The sequence below is a fragment of the Acanthopagrus latus genome, chromosome 6 (genome assembly GCF_904848185.1).
Source record: "Acanthopagrus latus isolate v.2019 chromosome 6, fAcaLat1.1, whole genome shotgun sequence".
Taxonomy (NCBI): Eukaryota; Metazoa; Chordata; class Actinopteri; order Spariformes; family Sparidae; genus Acanthopagrus; species Acanthopagrus latus.
Window position 1 is genome coordinate 507,376 of NC_051044.1, and position 23,067 is coordinate 530,442.

The 23,067-nt window shown below is 45.6% G+C and overlaps 1 protein-coding gene across 4 annotated transcripts in view; it reads right to left on the reverse strand.

The window, feature by feature from the left end:
• Positions 1–23,067, reverse strand: part of LOC119020742 (metabotropic glutamate receptor 7) — a 187,139-nt gene that overhangs the window by 78,407 nt on the left and 85,665 nt on the right. For all 4 annotated transcript variants that reach the window (XM_037100314.1, XM_037100315.1, XM_037100313.1 and 1 more), the window contains exons 3-4: positions 4,050–4,185; positions 3,635–3,789 (exon numbers count right to left, since the gene is read on the reverse strand). In XM_037100314.1, coding sequence (XP_036956209.1) covers positions 3,635–3,789; positions 4,050–4,185 — 291 coding nt within the window. The remainder of the gene's footprint in view (positions 1–3,634; positions 3,790–4,049; positions 4,186–23,067) is intronic.

Below are 23,067 nucleotides of genomic sequence, written 5' to 3' on the forward strand. Positions count from 1 at the left end.
AGTCAGAGCATCAGTGATGAAGATTCAGAGCATCAGTGATGTAGATTCAGAGTATCAGTGATGAAGAGTCAGAGCATCAGTGATGTAGATTCAGAGCATCAGTGATGTAGAGTCAGAGCATCAGTGATGTAGAGTCAGAGCATCAGTGATGTAGAGTCAGAGCATCAGTGATGAAGAGTCAGAGCATCAGTGATGAAGAGTCAGAGCATCAGTGATGTAGAGTCAGAGCATCAGTGATGTAGAGTCAGAGCATCAGTGATGTAGAGTCAGAGCATCAGTGATGTAGAGTCAGAGCATCAGTGATGTAGAGTCCTGATCTGTTGCTGTTTGTTTCTCTCTGACAGACGAGGAGGTGGCACTTAAAGAGCTGAGAGACACGAGCCAACAGAGAGATGTCGATTAATGGTGTCATTAAAAAGGCAGTCGATGTGTTTTACAGGAGGAAGTGTGTGTGTGTGTGTGTGTGTGTGTGTGTGTGTGTGTGCTGTTCAATCAATATCTTGGCAGAGAGTGCAGCAGAAACTCCTCCCGGTTCTCTTCAAAGTCTTCTTCATTATGAATGTGCTGTAATTACCTGCAGTCTGCGAAGAAACGCAGCGAGTCAAATTACAGTCTGATTAGTTGTTGCAATCACAGGTCAGAGCAGCAGCTTCGCTCCACATTCAGTCTGCAGACAGAAGTCACGCTGATCACAGCGACGCCGTCGTTAAGGCCTCGTCCATCTCCTCTCCTTCTATATGTGCCTGACTAATAATCTCAGTCTGTCTGACTTTTCTTAGTTTGTTCGTGTTAGCAAGAACACATTATACAGAGCACAATGTCCAGTTAGACCTTCAAAATAAAGCTTGCTGACAAACAGTTGAGATGTTACGGCTTGTGTAACGTAGCGGTAGTGATGAAGTAGAATGACAGTGCTGCTTCTACTGTGAGTTGAAGAAATACATTATGTGACATATTAGGTTCATAAATGTGTCTGAGTGACATTTTACTGACTGAGAAATAACACGAGTGAAACTGTCACAGGTGTGAAGAATGTCTGAGGTACATTTGATCTCGCCTGGTTCAAGACCTGCAGAAAGTCTTAGCTTTCAGTGTAGCCTAGCTTAGCATAAATACTGGAAATGGGGAAACAGCTAGCCGGTACAAATCCGCCCCTAAACAGTGTTTTGGTATTTTCATGCTTTCAGGAAAGTGAGACAGAACATCAGTGAGCTTTAGAGCTGCAGTTTGGAGGACTGGACCTTCTGACAGATGCTAACTGATTCCCCTGGTTTCCAGTCTTTATGCTAAGATAAGCTAACCAGCTGCTGTCTGTAGCTCTGATGTAAATGGTGATTTAAATGAATGCGGTTAGTTTGTTATTGTAATTTCATTAGGGAGACATTGATAAAGACTGACTTGTGTACCATGCTGGATGAGGTGCAGCTCTAGATCTGTTCAGGTTTTCTCCATCACAGTTTGGTGCTGACCGGGTTCATCCTGACAGAACAGATTGTGTTTGGATAGATTAAAACACATTCTGTGTGTGCATGGGATGTTATAGACGTCTCAGAGTGGAGGGCTGACGGCCCTGCAGGTGCATCTGGTTATGACTCTCATCATAAAGTCAAACTCGTCTCGTTCTCACCTCTATTTTCTACCTCATATGCTCTGATTGAATGGTTCTGTCGCCCTCATTCCTGAGCTACCCAGACCGCCCGTCACGGCCCAGTATCCTCTCCTACCGTCTTTATGCCCAGAAAACGTCCATTTCCATAAATCATTCGTCAGAGAGCGAGGGGACAGACGGTGTCAGAGAGCACATGGAAGGGAACAGTGTTGATTAGCTCACCAGCAGCAGCCCTTAAAGGCCCATCCAAGGTGACACCCTCACACTCAGCGCCGCCATGAGTTTGCATCTGGATCTCGCTCCTGGCACGACTTCTTTAAAGTTCACCACACGTCGATGAAAAATGTTTGGAGGAAAAAAAAAAAAAGGGCAAAACATTGGCGAAGGGATTACTGAGGCTTTTCTGTGTGTGCAGGAGGATTCTGATTCCAGAAGAGAAAATCAGATTTTGCTGCCTCTCATTAAGCTGCTCACTGTCGGCGTCGTGCGTCGAGAAGAAAAGAACAAAGCATTGATATTTTATTTGAAGTCCAAAGCTTCACTTTAACTGAACCGCCACAACAAATGCACTTTTCTCTCCTCGTCGACATCTTTGTTTGATACGATGCCACGCTGTCTGTAGTTACTAAACTGCTCTGTGATACCGATGCATCTCAATCTGAACGCTGTCATTAGCACGACCCGGGCCGTCAGAACGAGTCTGTTCAGCCCAACCACAAGTTCGGTTGCCTCTGATCAGCGTTTGGTGCGTCTGCACAATCTCTGATGATGAACTGTCTTCACTTGTCTTTGGGGCTTTAAAGAAACAGAGAGAAATCCTCTTGTCTGTGCAGTAAACAAAGAACTGGTTAGCTTAGCTTAGCATAAGGACCTGGTTCTGTCTACCAGTCAGCCTCTCCTCATCTGTACAGCTCTCAGGTCAACACATTCATCACAACTCATCTAATAATGCTGCAACCAAATAAGTTGCAGCATTATGGAGGTTAATTCACCAACTGACTCACAGTCACATCGTCCAGTCTGCTGACAAACCAGACTCAGACTGAGACTGCTCCAGGCCCAAATGTCCTCCTCAGACCGGGTCACAAGTTCTGTTCCCTTCTGTGAGATCAAGATAACAAATCATTACAGTAAACAGACCCTCAGTGTTCATACTGTTATTTGATTGAAGGAGTAGTTTGACACTTTAGGGAAATATGTTTATTAACCTGTGAGTGGACAGTCACGTCGCTGCTGACAGAAACACTGATGTCACCTGATGACAGGCACCTGTAGGAAGCTGCTGGGTGATTTGCACTGTGGATAAAATGTGTTCATTTCAGTTGTCATCAGCTGCAACTGTCACATTTAGAGATCTATAGTTAAACATGGTGGTCGGCCTGTCAGTGACATCACAGATTACAGATTACCGATTACCAAACTCAACATGTCATCTTCGTCACTGTAACCGTACGAACCGGCGGCTCGTTAGAGTGAAATCAGCCTGAACACAAGAAGCTGAACCAGCTGAAACACGTTTGACACCTGGATCTGTTCAGGATGAAGTCTGCTGCTCTGCTGAACTTTCTTTAAACATCAGTAGAAATAAATGATCTTCTATCAAAAGAAAAAAGCATGAAAGTGTTCAGACTGGGTCGGACGGTGCACACAGACACCTCCGCCTTCTTCCATCCTCAAGCAAAGAGGGAGAGTTAGATAAAATCCCTGCAGGACTGACGTAGTTCTGTAGCGGTGCTGATGGAGCCTCTCAGGCAGGATGATGATGATGATGATGATGATGATGATGATGATGATGATGATGTATAGTCATCATCCAAAGATTCCTCTGCAATTTTGTGTCACAGGAAACCAAGAAATGGGAAGAGTGAATATTCTCACTGATGATGGAGATTGTCTGCAGTGGAGAAGTTCTTAAAAAGATTTAAGAACATGTGTGTGAAAGCAACCGGACTCAGAACCACAGGAAGAACAGACACAAGACGTTCACACACAACACAATTAAACACATGCGAGTCATGAACGTACCGCTGATGGTGGCTCTCTTGGGCAGTATGGTGACGGCTCCCACAGCCGCGTCCTCCAGCTGGTTGATTGGACTGTTTTTGGCGCCCCAGCTGTCAGAACCGATCCACAGGAAGTGGCCAACCTGCTCAGCTCGCTTACTGGCATTCAGGATCCCCCTGGAGTCACACAGGTACCATCACTGAGTCACAAGTACTGACACTGTATGTGTTGGTGTGAGATCCAGGTCATCTGGATCTGGACCTGCTCTACTGACCCGTACTGAATGTGTTTGGACCTGATACTTTTTGGTGTATATTAAAGTAACATTACAGTACAATAACAAACAGTTTGGTACCAGCAGCCATTAAACCAGCTGCTATATCTTTTCATTAAACCTGAGACAAAGTTCTGCTGAATGATGTTCAGTGTTATTTACCTGATGTCCTCGTCAGAAGCGAACAGGATGACCGCCCGGGCGTACCGAGTGTCCAGCAGCAGACGGATGGTTTTATCAAAGTCCGACAGTTTGTGGTCGTGAGGGATCTTCAGAGACTGAGCGATACAGATTCCACCTGCAGACACACCAATCGGAGGCCAGCGTTAACACACAGCGCAGCTGCTTCCTCAACTGTCACAATTAGATTCTACATTTAGGAAACAGCCTCAAAAGCTTCTTTCAAGACTTCATACAAAAGGTCCACAGGTGGCAGAGAAGGTTAGTTGATCTGAAGAGCCTGAGAGAAGGAAAATGCTGCAGACTTTGATGGAGCTGACCGGAGGAAGAGGAGCTCTGCTCTTCACTCTGCTGCCTGAAATTTCATCAAACTACCGACTTGCCTGCGCATGTCACTCAACTACACAGGAAGTGCTGCTGTGTTTCTCACCGAGTCCCAGAGTCCAGCAGGCACACAGTCATGTTGTTCTGCTGATCATTATCAACAGATCACAGGTGAGATCACTTCGACATGTTCCCGACAGAATCCTGTTCGTAGTGAGAAGTATAATGTGACAGCAGTGGCATGTCAGCTCTACAGGATAACATAATGTGTCCACAAGATCCAGCTGATGCGGTTACTTGTTGAAAACAGTCATCAAACATTGTTGAAGTACCGATTATAATCTCCCCTTCAATGCTCATCAGTCATCAGTAAAATCAAAAATCATGTTGAAGTCACATCATCAGCAGCACGTTGACACAGACCAGCTGACCGTGCAGCTAACAAGGCTACATGTTTTACTTGCCTTCTGAAAATGTCACTGTGGGGCAGCTGTCAAACATCATTAAGTCTCATCATCACTTCATGAAGATTTGTTAGTGCGCTCGTGCCAATTTTAAATTCTGGCCCCTCTTCCAACACTTTGCATCGCCCACGTCCACCATGACATTTGGCTCATGCAGGATCTTCTGAGCAGCAGCGTGAGGACTTTACACAAAGGATTCGGCCTTTAAGCTGCTGCTGACACTGCAGCGAGACATCGGCAACGCCAGCAGACATCGGCAACGCCAGCAGAGGTCTAAAATCCCTGTAGAAGCAGGGATCAGATCAGATATCATGCTGGTTACAGGGAGAACTTTAGCTGATGGGTCGTCACACTGCAGAGTCACTGACTCACAGCAAAGACCTCTGTCCTGATTCCTGCACACAGCCGGCTACCAGTTTCACATGTTGTCATGACATCACTACATGATGTCACCACATGATGTGACCACATGACGTCACCACATGATGTCACCACATGACGTCACCACATGATGTCAGCACAGTTCATGAGTTCATGTTTCTTTTCTGTTGAAAATGTTTTTCATTGCAAGCATGAAAAAGTGTTTTTTGTCCACATGACAAAAAAAATCTAATTATTTCATTTCACATGTGAAAAAAAGTCAGTTTTTCTCTCCTGAACAGAAAAAGCATCACATTCAGATCAGACGGGGTTCGTTGGATCAGCTGCCGTCGCATCAAGCTGAGCAGACTTTGAAAACTGTTTCCACATTATACAAAATGTCTTTGTCTCCCAGACACATACTGATAATTCTGTACAATTAATGAGAATGTGCTGCTGACTCCTCCGGTCCAAAACTAAGAACAGTCATGTCAGTTCATCACCTGATTACATACTGAACCTGGTTCCTGAGCTGCAGCAATGAACAGAGACAGACGGTGCAGCTGCTGTGAAGCAGCTCTGAAGTGAGACACAAACATTAAGTTGATAGACAACCATCCTTAATCAGCTTCTTCAGTGGCTGCTGATGAATCGCCTGATCAACGAGCTTTAGGAGCACTCGGAGACTTCGGGAAAATAAATGTTTGTGACAGCGGATCCTTCTCATCGTTACCAGCTGATGTACGAGCCGAGGCTGAGGAGAGTCCGCCTGAAGAGACCCGGCAGCTGTCAGCACCGGTCGTCAGCACGAGTCTGGACTCACACTGGACTCTACCTCATCCTGCAGCTCCTTACTTTACCATCAGAGCTGATATTCAGCATTTCTCACATGACTGGAATCAGTTTTTCTTTCTTTTTACCCAGTTACTAATAAAATACATTTAATTAAATATCATATATATGTAGTAGAGTAAAATGTCATGTTTTTGTCTTTAACATTTAGTGGAGTACTGTATAAAGTAGCAGATCACTCAAGTAAAGTAGAAGTACCTCAGATACAAGTATGTTGATGTCAGAGACTCATTAAGGCTCTAACATCGAGTTCCTTCTGATGATTAACACTGAAACATTCAGATTACATGTTGAAGTTCAGTCATTTAGTTTGAACAACAGAGAAATTTGTTCATGTCACTATGAAATATTCACCTGGTCCAGGAAGGAGCATGAAGACACTCAAGATATTTCAGACTCTACAAAGCCTTCATCGTACATCGACAGGACTCCTCATCTCAGATTCATGGACACACTTGTGTGTGTGTGTGTGTGTGTGTGTGTGTGTGTGTGTGGGAGGAGAAGGACCCACAGTTTATTCAGCCGATCAATAAAACATCTGTCTTTGGGAGCGCAGTGGTCAGAACCACAGATGGCATTATTTCAGTGGTTGTAAGTGTTCATTAAATCTACAAAAAAATATGTTGCTGTAAAATCACAGCACTTGTAGCAATGTAGCATACATCCTTAACATTTACAGTGAAACAGTGTTAAATTACAGGTTAATACTGTGATTTGGGAACAGCACCATGACGTACTTTAGCCATAGAATATTGTAATTTCCACCGTGACTGAAGAAGGCAGACCGGCAGAAACGCTTCCTGTTCGTGAGCATCGCAGCCGGACTCGTTCTACACGTCAACTGAACGAGGTTGAAGTCAGACAAGGTTTCAGTACCAGAACCTCAAATGACATCAGAGATCAGTACTCAACTTAGAAAAGCAAACTTGGACTCTCTGCTGGATGCCTCCTGTGAGAACGCTGCAGGATGTTTACTTTACTTTAATGTATGTTTTAAGGATTTACGTGTGCCGCAGATACAAATTAACATAAAAGTCTGAGAGAGCAGAAACGCAGCTGAAGCTCGAAGGAAAGAAAAATGTATCCCAGGAGGATCTGATGGTTTTCTAAAGGACAGAGACCAACCGGACACATACAGCTGCTTCTGTTTTAATCCCGCTGAAGAACTCCCATCATGCACACACACACAGCTGTTGATCACTGTGTATTATCTCCTCTGGAGGAGATAAAGGATCCATCAGAGTGATCGGTGGTGTGTGTGTTGTCGGGTCCATTCAAACAGAACCATGTTCCTCCATCACATGTTAGATGTAAACCATCCATCCATCAACTGGAGCCGAACGAGGAGCTTTACTGCAGATCCGGGGTCAGCGCAGACGTGTCAGTCTGTTCAGAGGCTCAGTGTTTGACTTCTGCTTCACAGTTTTATCTGTGACGAGGCTAAAATGTCAAATACCTTTTAAAGAGAATCTGCTGATTCTCGCTGATCTTCGTATCACTGTGGTGCTGGTGGTATAAAGTCCTTTAAGGCAGATCTTTCCACTCGGCAGCCATCTTGGCAAAAATTTCATGTAATGATAAACAAACACTTTTGTGACTTTGCCTCCAAATATGGTTTGAAACATGTTTTCAAACAGGATTCACTTCTACTACACCTGCATGCGGTTTACAACACCAGCTTCAACCACTCAACACAGAACGCCAAACCACGACCCTGTCAGCTCACCCTGCCTCACCTGTCCCGCCTCGTCAGTCCCACCACACCTGTCCCACCACACCTGTCCAACCTCGTCAGTCCCACCACACCTGTCCCACCTCGTCAGTCCCACCACACCTGTCCAACCTCGTCAGTCCCACCACACCTGTCCCACCTCGTCAGTCCCACCACACCCGTCCCACCACACCTGTCCCACCTCGTCAGTCCCACCACACCTGTCCAACCTCGTCAGTCCCACCACACCTGTCCCATCTCGTCAGTCCCACCACACCTGTCCAACCTCGTCAGTCCCACCACACCTGTCCCACCTCGTCAGTCCCACCACACCTGTCCAACCTCGTCAGTCCCACCACACCTGTCCCACCTCGTCAGTCCCACCACACCTGTCCCACCACACCTGTCCAACCTCGTCAGTCCCACCACACCTGTCCCACCTCGTCAGTCCCACCACACCTGTCCAACCTCATCAGTCCCACCACACCTGTCCCATCTCGTCAGTCCCACCACACCTGTCCAACCTCGTCAGTCCCACCACACCTGTCCCACCTCGTCAGTCCCACCACACCTGTCCAACCTCGTCAGTCCCACCACACCTGTCCCACCTCGTCAGTCCCACCACACCTGTCCCACCACACCTGTCCAACCTCGTCAGTCCCACCACACCTGTCCCACCTCGTCAGTCCCACCACACCTGTCCCACCTCGTCAGTCCCACCACACCCGTCCCACCACACCTGTCCCACCTCGTCAGTCCCACCACACCTGTCCCACCTCGTCAGTCCCACCACACCCGTCCCGCCTCGTCAGTCCCACCACACCCGTCCCACCACACCTGTCCCACCTCGTCAGTCCCACCACACCTGTCCAACCTCGTCAGTCCCACCACACCTGTCCCACCTCGTCAGTCCCACCACACCTGTCCCACCACACCTGTCCAACCTCGTCAGTCCCACCACACCTGTCCAACCTCGTCAGTCCCACCACACCCGTCCCACCACACCTGTCCCACCTCGTCAGTCCCACCACACCTGTCCAACCTCGTCAGTCCCACCACACCTGTCCAACCTCGTCAGTCCCACCACACCTGTCCCACCTCGTCAGTCCCACCACACCTGTCCCACCACACCTGTCCAACCTCGTCAGTCCCACCACACCTGTCCCACCTCGTCAGTCCCACCACACCTGTCCCACCTCGTCAGTCCCACCACACCCGTCCCACCACACCTGTCCCACCTCGTCAGTCCCACCACACCTGTCCCACCTCGTCAGTCCCACCACACCCGTCCCCCCTCGTCAGTCCCACCACACCCGTCCCACCACACCTGTCCCACCTCGTCAGTCCCACCACACCTGTCCCACCTCGTCAGTCCCACCACACCCGTCCCGCCTCGTCAGTCCCACCACACCCGTCCCGCCTCGTCAGTCCCACCACACCCGTCCCACCACACCTGTCCCACCTCGTCAGTCCCACCACACCTGTCCAACCTCGTCAGTCCCACCACACCCGTCCCACCTCGTCAGTCCCACCACACCTGTCCAACCTCGTCAGTCCCACCACACCTGTCCCATCTCGTCAGTCCCACCACACCTGTCCCACCTCGTCAGTCCCACCACACCTGTCCAACCTCGTCAGTCCCACCACACCTGTCCCACCTCGTCAGTCCCACCACACCTGTCCAACCTCGTCAGTCCCACCACACCCGTCCCACCACACCTGTCCCACCTCGTCAGTCCCACCACACCTGTCCAACCTCGTCAGTCCCACCACACCTGTCCCATCTCGTCAGTCCCACCACACCTGTCCAACCTCATCAGTCCCACCACACCTGTCCCATCTCGTCAGTCCCACCACACCTGTCCAACCTCGTCAGTCCCACCACACCTGTCCCATCTCGTCAGTCCCACCACACCTGTCCAACCTCGTCAGTCCCACCACACCTGTCCCACCTCGTCGGTCTGCAGCTGCACAGAATGAGTTGAAACTGTGTCGGTACAACAACACGACTGGCTGATGTTTCCCAGTCTTGCTGATAGAACGCTGACGATTAGCTCTTTTTGGGGGGGAAGCGGCAGGATATGAGTCATACAACCAACATCTGCAACATTACAGACTCTTCTACTCAAAATACATTCAGTGGTTTATCGCTTCTTGTTGTCTGGTGGATTTTAGGGCTGTTGTATAAACTACAGATCGTGCTTCCTTATTTTTGTGTGTGCACGTCCACCGACACAAACATTACAGTTCCTCGGGGGCCAGAGTGAGATCCTGTTATCCTCTACCCAGATTTCTTTTTAGTTAAAAACTCACGTTGAACCGGTTCTTAAAGTCTTACACAATCCTGTAAAGTTTCGAACAAGCATCCAAAGAAACCGTTGCTAACGACCTTGTGTCATGTCTGTCACTGAGCAGCAGCTGAATCCTCGGCCTGTGGAGGATTCCTGAGCAGACAGCGCTCATAAAGACCTGCGACTTACTGCCTCCTCTGCTGCTCCTTCACTAATGACACCGCTGCTCAGAGCCAACCACAGAATTTATCTGTATTACCCATGACTAAATATTGATTCAGGTGATCATTCTTCACTTAAACTATGTCCACATCTGTGTGTGTGTGTGTGTGAGAGTGTGTGTGTGTGTGTAGCAGGGCCAAGCAGTGGCCTGAGTTATGGCCTCATTCCACTCCGACCACTGAGTTCTGGAGTTATGGCGGCGAGTGTCAAAACTTACAAGGTCGAAGCGCGAGGCGGTGCCAGGCTGTTGTCAGGGCTGAATGGTCAGAACGACCACTGGAAGCGAGCACAGTGTCAGGATCCAGAGGAGCTTATCACAACCCCATAAGTCTCCTGCTGTACAGAACCACACAGGGCCCGACGGGCTACAGGAGCCACATCTGTTCCAGGAGCATTTAACCCTTTAATGGAGGATTTGTCACTAATACAATGAAATAAATGTGCACATGAACAGTTTTTAAAGATGATTATGTTCTTAAATAAATGGAATTATATGAGATGAAATCTGAGTTTTGGTTCAACAGAGATGGATTCTGGATGTGTTGGTCAGACCAGTCACAGCTGTCACTGGATATAAATACTTCATCAATTTATTTATGGGATAGATTTGTATGATTTTTAAAATTTCGACTATTTTGCTTCTTTTAGACTCGTTGAGAGAAAATGAAATAAAAGCAAAAGTTAGCATAATTTGTGTATTTAAACATAACTATTTTAAAATAATTATAATGTCAGAAACTGACTAGAGAAGATTCATGCTTGAAATTAATTCAATTACTTAATCATCTCATATATGAATATATTCATATAATACAACCAAAACATGCTCCAGTAGCCAAATGTTAGATTCATCAAACTAATTAATTAATCACATTGAGTCCATATTAATATTCACATTTAGTAAAATATACTTCACAATGCTCTTAAACAGCCCAGAGTCCAGAATATAATCATATAATTACTACAGATCACAAGGCCGCCAGCCAGCTGACTACAGGTCCAGTCACACACCTGGACACCTGGAGACTGGCTTCGTTACACAGGATGTCAACAAGTCACCTGCAGCTGAACCAACAGGCATGTTGATCCAAACTGTGATGTTTGAACTCTAACCAGGTGATTTTGGTGCCTAATGTATAAACAACATGTTATGACGAGAGAGAAGTTCAACCTGAAGAAACATTCAGTTTGAACATAACTAAAGAATAAGCTCTTACTTTCAGATGGAAACACCATAAAAATGTTTGTGACAGCAAACAGCAGAGAAGAGAATTCTTTAACGACTGAGAAAAAACATTTTATGAATGAAATATTCCCATGTCTGAAACTGTCTGCTGCTTCTCTCCTGCAGCTGTTTCGCTCGTGCAGCTGCTTCGCTCGTGCAGCTGCTTCGCTCGTGCAGCTGCTTCGCTCGTGCAGCTGCTTCGCTCGTGCAGCTGCTTCTGCTCTGAGAAACTGAGTATTGTTCTTCCTGTATTAGGAATGACAGAAGAAAATGGTTTTATAAAAGTTCCACAGTCATTTGAAAGTTGAAATAAAGTAATGACCCCAAATGTGTAATAACCTTTCAAAAAGAAATTTCAAAACTGCACGTTGGAAAAAAAAGGAGAGAAGTGATTTTGAAGCAGAAAGTTCAGACTTCAAACACACAGGTGGGACGGAGCAAGGCCATTTAAGTCTTTAAAGTTTAGGTGGAGAAGAAACTCTAAATGCCATCGTGGACTTCTTCTAACTGGATCTGACTGTTCTGGCTGCTCCGGTCCTGAGGGAGCTCATTTCAAAGGACTGACCCTTCGACCTCCAGTGCTACATTTTTATCTTCTTTTCTTGAGCCAAAGAGGAAGTGAGATTGTTTTAGTGTGAGGGAGATAAAAAAAAACAAGAGAAGAAGACGTGCCAGTCTGTGTTTCTGTCATTCTCTCCACATCTATGTGTGTCTGTTGTTCAGTGGAAACTGTGCCTCCACCCAACACACACACACACACACACACACACACACACACAGCCTCTCACTCCGATGTACTGTCAGTGAACCTGGTAAAGTTTCTGCTGTTTCAAAATAAATGTGGAAGAAGAAAGCCTGAGAAAATATATGAGCTCTTACTTTGACAGAGAGAAGAAAAAAGGATGAAGAGAGTCTTATGTAAAATAAACTAAACTGTATAAATGGACATAGATGAAGTTTGGCAGAGATGCTAAATTAAGACAACACTGTTTTATCTTTTTGATCGTTCTGCTCTCCTTATTTCTGTCCTCTAAATCCCATTTACCTGGAACTGGTGTACTTGAACTAACTGAGCTGCATTTCTAGCCAATGTTGGCTGGTGAAGTGTGGTAATCCACGGAACAGTTTTGGAGCTTCACAGTAAAACAGAGTTGCAGCATTCTGCTAAACACCTGAAGCAGCTGGAGACTTGATTTAAAACAGAGAAACAACCAAAGAAACATCAAATGTCTCCATACAGCTTGTCTGCTGTGATCACAGTCTGCAGGAGAGAACACATCACAACCTGGGATCTATTTTTTTTACACCTCAGATTTTTAGGAGAGAATAATATATGTTGTTACAGCCAACAAGGCTCCTGAACAGCCGACTGCAGTCTGAGTTGCACCACCATACACACTTCCATCCGTTTCTCCGCACATCAAAAGCAGCAGTTTTTTTAAGGAAATGTTTGGACATTTCCAGCAGATTCTGTGGTGAATAAAACCGGCTACTTCTCATGGAAAGTCTGACCATCTCCATCTGTGATCGTGGGGACCAAAACAGGTATTGTAATCCAAACTGACCCCAGGTTTGTGTTACGAAGCTGCAACAGGGCCTCAAGCCAGAGGAAACAGACAGCTCATGTCCTGAACATCTGCAACAGGTCATGTTTACTGTGCAGCATGCAGATGTTTACTGATGTTTACACATCTGCATGGACACAACATACTGTTTGTAAACAAAAGGCACCTGTTGCAAAATAAAGTATTTAATGAAAGTTATGTTGACACTTAATCAATAGCAAGCGATCATTTTATCAAAAGAGACACATTCTTCTCAAGTGAGTTTGAAGCTGCACCGTTTAAATTGGCAGGGCAATTTTGTTTACAATAAAAGCATTTAAATAAAAGCTGTGCTTTTAATAATTTCTTTGTCATTTCAAAAAAATAAAAAAATCACCCAGCCCAAGGGTTTGAAGAAAAGTACTCAGCTAGTATTCTCCCTGCAGTTTGAGTTGCGTGATGAAGAAATACCTCCAAATTAAAAACTTGTGTGCAAGAGCTTCAGGTTCTGACAAACTGACCCAGATCAGGATTAACACCGACTGAATGTTTAATTAGATCATTATTCAACTGAAAAGCTGAAAAATGCTGGTTTGGTTTCGGGTCATGTTGAAATGGTATTAGAGGAAGCTGATTGGATTAAGACAGATTTTAGTGAAGAACGTGGACATTATCCCTGAAACCATGTCGTGTAGAAACATCATGCATATTTTACAGTGTTTGATCAAATAAGTTCTAAATGGTTTGCTTTGAGTGTGGATGAATCATAAAGAGAGAAAGAGACACTTTCATCATCAGAGCTATTTCACACCCGGGCCATCAGCAGAATATCAAAGCGCTGCATTTGTATTCACGCCGAGGGAGAAGACATCCAGGCCGAGCAAGCTTGTTAGTGAGCACAGGCGATGGCGGTGGTCAACTTCGGGTCAAATGTCTCTGTATGTTGCACTTCACAGTGTCTGCTGACTGTTTACTGAATGTCAACACACCAAACTCTGACAGGAGGCTGGACAGTGAAGCTCGTACTGTACAGAACACCACCAAGTGTTGTGTTTCAGCTGCTAACATAACATTAAGGTTTCATTTCACACAATTATCAGAGACACATTGTTTAATCAGCCACACAAATGAAAGGAGGATGAAAAAGAAATCAATTATGTCTCGTTGATTCTTCTGATCTGAGTGAATCCTGCTGCAGGAGCTGCACACATGAACAGATGGAGAAGAGTCAGGAGGGTTTAAGGCTTTGTTACATCTGTGTGTAGAACAGATGCAGGTCCTGGTTCTGACTCTGGCAAGCTCCTCTCAGAAGACGGAGGCCAGGTTTACAACTGGGAATACCACCAGTACCACAGTCATGTAGCTGCATGGCTAACTGAACTAGCTTAAATTAGCTACATGCAGCAGCAGTTAGCTGTTACTTTAGCAGCAAAGCTACCAGTATCTGTCCATCAGGGAAACTCCACATATCACCTCAGAACTGCAGCTGTCCGTCGTTCTGAGGCTGCGTACGGACCGTCTGGAGTCCACTGGGAGGCTAGCGGTTACTATAGCAACAGCTAAAGCTGAGCGGACAACGGAGGAAATGAGAAAATACTTTGACCATAAAATATGATCCAGTTTGACCCGAATCACTGATGAAAGTTATAAAGATGATAAAGATGTGTTCCACAGAAACACTCTGATGGCTCCTGTCGATTTAAACCTCCACAGCAGCGTCATAAATACGAGGAGAGCAGGAAATTACACACTAACATAGCAATGAGAAATCTCCTTTACTGGCACTGTTGGATCGCAAAGATCTCAAACAATGCATTGCATGATGAAAACATTTGATTTTGGTGTCATGAGAAGTTTAAAGTCCTCTGAAGTTTGATACACCATGAAGTGGAAGTACCATCTATTGTGTCTGCAGAAATCAGTGCATTGTGGGTAATGATGGTCTGAACGTGCAGTCATTTAGTCGTCAGTAAAGATGCTGGTTGATTATCATTCTTCTCTTTCACCTGCTTCATCTTTCTCTAGCCTTCATTCTGCCACCTTGAAATAAGCACAGAAAGGGAGTTAATGTCAGTGTTTGAGATGAGAACGAATGGGAGAAAAAGTTTTATTGAACGTAGTTTAACTCGACACATTACTCTGAAAAAGCTGCTCTGGTGACAGGAGGGAAAAGGAGGCGTGACGATGAAACAACAGGCGATAAAGTAAAAAAGAGAGCTCGAGCGATTGGAAAATAAATTACGAGCTGAAGAGAAAATGGCAGAGAACGGCCTAAGTGGGTCAAAGTGCCCCAAAACAAATGAGGCTGGAATGAGACGGAGAGAGAAGACAGAAGAAAGGATGAGACGGGGAGGAGAATGGACGAATTGGAAAGAAGATACATGAAAGAAAATCGGATAGAAGAGTTTGAGCGAGGAGATGAAGGTGAGACAGAGAGCGGATTCAACAACACAAACCGGCTGTAAATGTTGTATGAAGCTGTGCGTCTGTGTTTAAAGATGTGATAGTTCATCAGCTGCTGTGTCATCTCCTCCGGTACTTGTTGATCTCTGCGTTCAACAAGTCAGACGTTTAGTGTGACAGGAATACTGAAATTAGCATGCTAGCCAGCTAGCTTCACCCATCCTGTCTCCTAATGCCACTATGTACATCGAGGCCTCCTGCTCACAGTCATTCCCCCCCATCATCTGAGGATGTGATTCAGCTAATAGAGCCACTCAGCTATACAGCTAACTGTGCTACAAGCCAACAGAAGCTAATCACTACATTCATGGCTCAACAAAGCGGTCCAGAATAATGAGCAGCAGCAGGCATTCATGCTGCCCCCTGTAGTTCTGGAGCTACCGTCAAATTACACATGACGACTTCAATCATTTACCAACCTGATGTTGTTCTCACTCACGTCTGCTAGCTCGCTGTCTTCACTGCCATGGTGGCTGCTTTGCTACTCTTCTTTGTGACAACCAGTAAAGTAGCATCATGTGTGACCTCGTGCATGATCCAGTGTTAAGAGCTGCTAAAGAACATTTAAACTCACAACACGTGAGAACACAAACACCACTGATGCTACGAGATACACAGATATATAGTTAACCATTAAATTAACCATCTGAAATGTTAGTTGTGATCGATACTGAAGTGATTCATCAAACAAGAAAACAGCTTTTCACTGTTTTGTAAAAGTGAATGTGAGTCTGGTGCTGAGAACATGTCAGGAGCTTCTGTTGACATTTAAACAACCAAAAGATTTCCTGATGATCATTAACTCCAAACCCACATGCAGTTCCTCCAGTTTCTGGTGGATGAACTGAGGCCTTCAGCTGCTCTTTGTCCGTGACAAGCTGCTCAGCTGCATCAAAACAAGCATCTGTGAGACTGAACCATGAAATATTCATGATAAGGCACCAAAAACTGGAATAAGAGTGATTTCCCACGAGAGTGAAATTTTTCCTGGGCTAAGTTGTTGGAAAGATTAAAACATTTATGCTGTATCTGTTCCAACGTTTCTCTGCTGCCTCTCTCCTTCATTTCTCCTCGTCTAGTTTCATCCATCCTTTTTTCCCATTTGTTCACATTTAAGCTGCAGTGAAGTGCAGAAACTTTACGACATGTGACGGGAACGTCTGCAGAAAACCATTAAAGCTGTTAGTCAGCGGTCAGATGAGAATGTCCACTTTGTGTATCTAGTTACATCCCACATGTCATGTAGACAAACTTTCTTTACCTAACGTACGTTACATGTTGATCATAATTTCACCTTCGTCATCACTAAAATGTTTGAACGACTTTACTCAATTCACAGCAAATGTTGATAAAGTATTATTATCACAAACCCTGACCTCAGATCCAAAGATGGCTGCTGCAGAACTTACTGATCTTTTCCGTGTATGTTAAATATTGTATAATGTGTTGCTATGGGCCGGTGCTGCTAACCACGGCTCATCGGATCAGAACTCCTGTAGTCTGCTGAAGTAAGTGGAACACACCATGCAGTAATTACTCGAGCTAAATGCTAACGTTAGTATGAAACTAATGGGAGCATCAGTAATTAAGCAGGTTTTAGTCATAAACCAAAGTTATCATAAAGTAGTTTATATAAATATGAATGTTATGAGGTTATTAGGACTCATTCTGAGAGGAGCATGAACTGAATATAGTAATATATAATAAGAATCACCAAACTCGCCGAAAGCCTCCGGTCTCCCTCCACCTCCACCCTGCAGTCTGTCAGATTACAGCTGTCTGATGTCCAACACAAGCCGTCAATCAACTCGTCTTCATTCTAATTTGAAATGGAAGCTACTGGTGGTCATGATGCGTCACAGCGGTCATTAATGGAAAGTGACAGGGCGGCTGGTTGAGGGAGGGGTCAGCTCCTCACCTCCTGATACACCAGCCTCTCAGCACTGCGTCAGCATCCAGATCAACTGAAACTTAGTGATTTCTGATGGGAAGGAAGCAGAATTGGATCTTTAAAGTTTTTTTTCATCTTCAGGATGTTTCAGAGCCGTATTATCTTCCATCCAGTGTGAAATTCATGCTTGTTTGTTTGCTGGATACAAACTGATGAACCTGGGAGATGATAACAGGCCCAATGAGAAGTTCACACTTTTGAAATGAATATCACTGAACTTTAAGCCAAATATTTTGGCCTTCTCACATACACAATAATCACCAGACCTCCTGGGATATCTGTCAAATTCAACACAACACCTTCAAAGCGCTGGTGGAGAGACTCATCAGTCCGGACAGTCCTGATCCGACCGTCTGTGAGACTCCTGATGAGGTTTAGACACCAGGTGCATGAAGAACACTTCAACCTGGACTAGTCCACCATGAAGTCGTCAGTCTGAGTGTGTTTGGTCCTTTAAATGTGTTTTTATTCCTTTTCAATCCGTCATCACTTTGAGGTTTACTTTTATCGACACTAAATAACTCAGGACTGCAGCTGTATCGGCCTTTACGCTACACACACGGAATAATTTATTAAAGTAACATTACAGGAGGAAATAAAAAGAAAACATAATCATATTTACAGTTTACAGTATGTTAAAATATCTCTACATCCTGCGTGTGTAGAAACAGTAAATCAAGTCTGAAATGTATTTATTACACAAGATACTTCTGTGAGTGTGTGTGTGTGTGTGTGTGTGTGTGTCTCAATCCAATCATGTCTGGTTGTCTGGAAACTTATCAGACAGCTGACGGTCGGATCAGGACCTCTCCTCCTCGTCTCCCACTGAGGGGGAGCTGGGAGGAAGCGTCTCAATGTGACTTTCATCATCCAGCCTCTCGGTGTCCGTCGGGCCGTTAGTCTCCTCGTCCTCTCCTTCCTCAGGCCGTCCAGTCAGTCCCTCCTCCCCGAGCTCTTGTCCCTGCTCACCTCTGCAGATTGGACTTTTGGCTTCACAACATTCCCCAGAAGCAGAAAACTGCTGTGGACTTAAATCATCAGTGAGAGAGGAGCCGGCTCCGAAGAGACGAGGTGACCGATCAGAAGTCCTTATGAGTTAAAATCTCATTCTTGACTGAATTTTCAATGAAAAGAAGAACATCTGTGTCTTTGATTGAAGAGTCAAAGGTAGAAGACACCTGTGGAAGTACAGGAGGTTGTTCAGGAGGAGATGACATGACTCCATCTCCAGCTGCTGCTGTCCACATGTCCACATGTTCACGTGTCCACATGTCCACGTGTTCACGTGTTCACGTGTCCACATGTCCACATGTTCACGTGTCCACATGTTCACGTGTCCACATGTCCACATGTTCACGTGTTCACGTGTTCACGTGTCCACATGTCCACATGTCCACATGTTCACGTGTCCACATGTTCACGTGTCCACATGTTCACGTGTCCACATGTCCACATGTTCACGTGTTCACGTGTCCACATGTCCACATGTTCACTTGTCCACATGTCCACATGTCCACATGTTCACGTGTCCACATGTCCACGTGTTCACGTGTCCACATGTTCACGTGTTCACGTGTCCACATGTTCACGTGTCCACATGTCCACATGTTCACATGTTCACGTGTCCACATGTCCACATGTTCACATGTTCACGTGTCCACATGTTCACGTGTACTTCAATGACAAATTGAGCCTCAAATCGAATGGTCACTTTTTTCTGAGGGGAAACTTGTGAAGAACCTCAGATAAAAGCTCCAAATACGTGCAGCCATTTTCTGTTTAATAACTGAGGGAGAGATTTCAGCTAATGACTTTTCACTGATTACAAGAATCAGATTCAGAACTGCTTTTTTATCTGTAACTTCTTATACACTTGCTTTTGTATTGTAGTACTGATTTATGAAACCTGATGTGAACAGTGTACAGCGAAGTGTCGCCTAAATGATTTGAACTGGTTCTCAGCTGTAACAGTGGGAGTCTTCCTGGTGCTCCTGTGACTGTGAGCTCTGGAGACTCTGCAGCTATTTTCAGTTTTACAAGCGCGATCAAAGAGATTCAGACCTGGGTCGATCACATGGGACTGCATACAAGCGCAGAAGTTAGCCACGCTGGAAATCCCACTTCTCTCCAAACACAACGCTGAACTGCTGCTGCACTGTGCTGCAGCCCCACGAGGAAGACTTCACAGCAAGAACTCACATTCTGCTGGTTTCTGTGCTGTCAGCAGAAACAATAAATAACCTGGATGATCATCTCTCTGTTAAAATCTCCTATAAAGATAATATTTTCATGGTCATGCTGCCAACAAGACATTATAGGACAGTATAAGACAGGCAGACGCAGTAAAAGTACTGCAGTATTCGTCTACACTGCATTTAAGATGAAACTGTGGTGCTCGCTCCTGCAGACATCAGCTTCAGTTAGCAGGAACATTTAAAACACATCCACAAACTTTATGTTGTGTTTCAGGAGAAACTGTCTGTGGAGTCCATACATGCGAGTCCATATCTGATGAATTACAGACGTTTTGGTCCGAATACTGGCAGCGCTGATTTCCCATGAGGCTCAGCAGAGATGCATCATACATGAAGGCAGGAGGACAGAGTGAGGCCGCGGCCGTCCTCACTGAGGAGGTGCTTCTGCCCGCTGGCTCTCATAAAGGGCTTCGCCTCATTAGAGATGATGGATGGGGAGAAACTCTGAGCACCGAGAGACAGACGGGCAGTCAACCCACTGCAGCTCACACACACACACACACACACACACACACACGTCCAGGACAATGTATAAATATATTTATATATTAAGTCAAAACTGAACTGAAGTGCTTCGTCTGTGTCCACATCGGACCTGAAGAGAAACGAGCCTCTTCCAGCTGCTCTGAGGTCGGAGCTAACAGGCCTCAGACACTGATGGCAGTATGATGAGGAGATAATTAAAGCTCAGATGTGCTTTTTCAGGTTCCCAGGTCACAGTGGATGCGAGCATTAAACACAACATCAGCACAAACTGACTCTGAGCCTGAAGTTTCTCTGACACACTCTACAGACGCCACCACGCCAGATGTGGACCATCCAGGAAGCAGCTGTTGTAGGAACATCTTACATCAGTGACTTGTGGCTGAACACACAGGAGTCGAACCAATCAGACTCCTCAGAGGGCCTGATGTCAGCTGTGGGCATGGCTTGGATGTGCTGACCAGCGAGAGAAGCGACTGTGGTTTTGAAACAACATGGCAGCTCCTCCAGAGGTTAGCGTAGCTGCTGTAGCATCACTTCTGTCACAGCTTGTCTCTCAGAGAAGAGAGAACCTCTCAGAGTCTACCTGGATGGATCTGAGTAACAGGTGAACATGTTCTCTGATCTCCTCTGGGTCGCCGTGTGGCTCAGGTGCCGCTCAACAAGGCCCGATGTTGAAGGTCGAAATACATCTAACAAGATTTTACAAAGATATTTTTCTGCATTTGTTTGTTTCATGATTTCTTTATTCTTTCAGTCTCACAATTTCTTGTATTTTAAGACTTCCTGACATCTCCCGTCTTCTTTGTGTCCACTCACAACACGTCTGATGATCCGTTTCACTGCTCGCCTTCTAAAGAGGCTTCACATCTATTCCAGAATCCAGAACAGACACCACAGTCGGATCACATCGCCTTTTTTATGACATATTCACCGTCTATAAACAAAGTCAAAATGTAGAATGTGAAATAACCAGAAAAGCTCTCGCCTCTCTTCCTCCTCATAATGTGTGGTGCTTCCTTTCCTCTGTTCTTCCTCCTCCTCCTCCTCTTCCTCTCCTTTATTACTTCCTCCGGGTGCTTCTGGTGATGAGTGGGTAGAAATAAACAGCTCTGGGGTCCACGAGTGCAGCCATCTCCCGGTAGAGCCATTCCCCCCGGGGAGCTCATCAATTGACACTGAATTTGCTACAATAACTGTCGTTGAGAGGAATGAGCCTCCGAACACAGCGACGGCCGCTGGAGTCCGACGGGAGCGTCTACGCACATTTAACACACCTGTACCCGTGTGGACACACACAGGAAGTCGTGACTCGGGCATGTTGGCGTCCACAGAGCTGACTGACACACACACAAACCCACAGAGCCGGAACGCTCTGGTCAGACACATTAGAGCCTCATAGATCCGTCTTTAAAGCAGCTGCCTGACAGACTCATCAGTTCTCAAACTGCTCGTCTTCTACAGGCTCTGACAGAGAGAGAGGTAATGACCCGGAGACGTCTGATGAAGTGAAAGTTTACAGACTCACTGCAGGCTTTGTTTATCTGAGCGTGCAGAGGGCGTTTAAGCACTCGGCAGAGGAACATGTTGGATTTTATCTTTCTGCAAACCACAGATACGAAACACATCCACATTCCTGAAACCACCGTATAGACACAAACCTTTTGACCTTTCCTGATACTTTTTATTTCTCACATCAGAAATAATATAACATGGAAATGTGCTTAATAAACAGAGAGACATTGAACTGAATGGTGTTTAGAACAATTATCTGTCCCGTGTTCATAAACATTAAGCTGTATGCTCGTGCAGGCTGCTGATGACTAATGCTCGTTAGTCGTTATTATCAAAGCTCCAGAGACGACAACACCATCTGAGTCACTGTGTTTTCATTCCCCGTTAATAGTCATAATTACCTGAACGGTTGTGATTGTTAATAAAACTGCATCAATGACAAACTGTGGTCGGCCTTCATCCTGTTCAAGAGTCTCCACCAGCAACATGACATCCATTACAGCAGTGTAGCTGTTTAAATGCACCCACGACCACACTGACCGAGCGTCCATCCATCAGAATGGCCTGCAGTGGAACAGGCACCAGCTCGCCACCAACAGCTTCCTCCTAAATCCTGAAACATCTGGTGGCACTGAAGCCATCAGCTCTCAACCAGTTCAATCACCATTTAGCCTTTAGCTCATCCTGTAGCTTCCTCACAGTCGTTCCATGCAGCAGTTCAACTGAAACGAAGCACTTGCAGGACACGGACGCCACGGGGAGCTGACAGCAGCACCAGCTGATCCAGCTCACGCATCACAGTGAAGCACGATCACACAGCAGCCTGTCTGACTGGACCTGCCTCAACATGCTCACTGCGCCAGGCTGTTAGCACGCCGAGGAGGAACATTAGCATCACAAATGAAGATCAGGTGGAGACAGCAGTGTTTGGATTACTAACGTCTGCATCAGCATCTGTACAGATGTTCCACCTTCACATTCAAAACCCAGTAAAATACTACTGAGTCCCTCAACAGAGTCCAAAGGATCCAATCCAACACACAAACACTTGTCAAATCAAGAAAAGATGATGTCAAAGATTACAAGAGGAAAACTACCATTCCCAACATGCATTTCACCAGGAAACATCCAATCACAGAGCTTAAAATTCTGTCACGTGTTGAGACCCTAATTCTACAATCTGCAGGATAAATTAACTTTATTTTGGTACCTTCGATTCTGGTTCGGTAACCATGGCAATTTGCCTGAATGTCCTCTTCTCCATAGCAACAGCAGAGGCTCATGGGAGTTGTAGTGTTAAGAGCTGTCAATTAAACTGAGAGTTGCTGAGAGAACTTAAG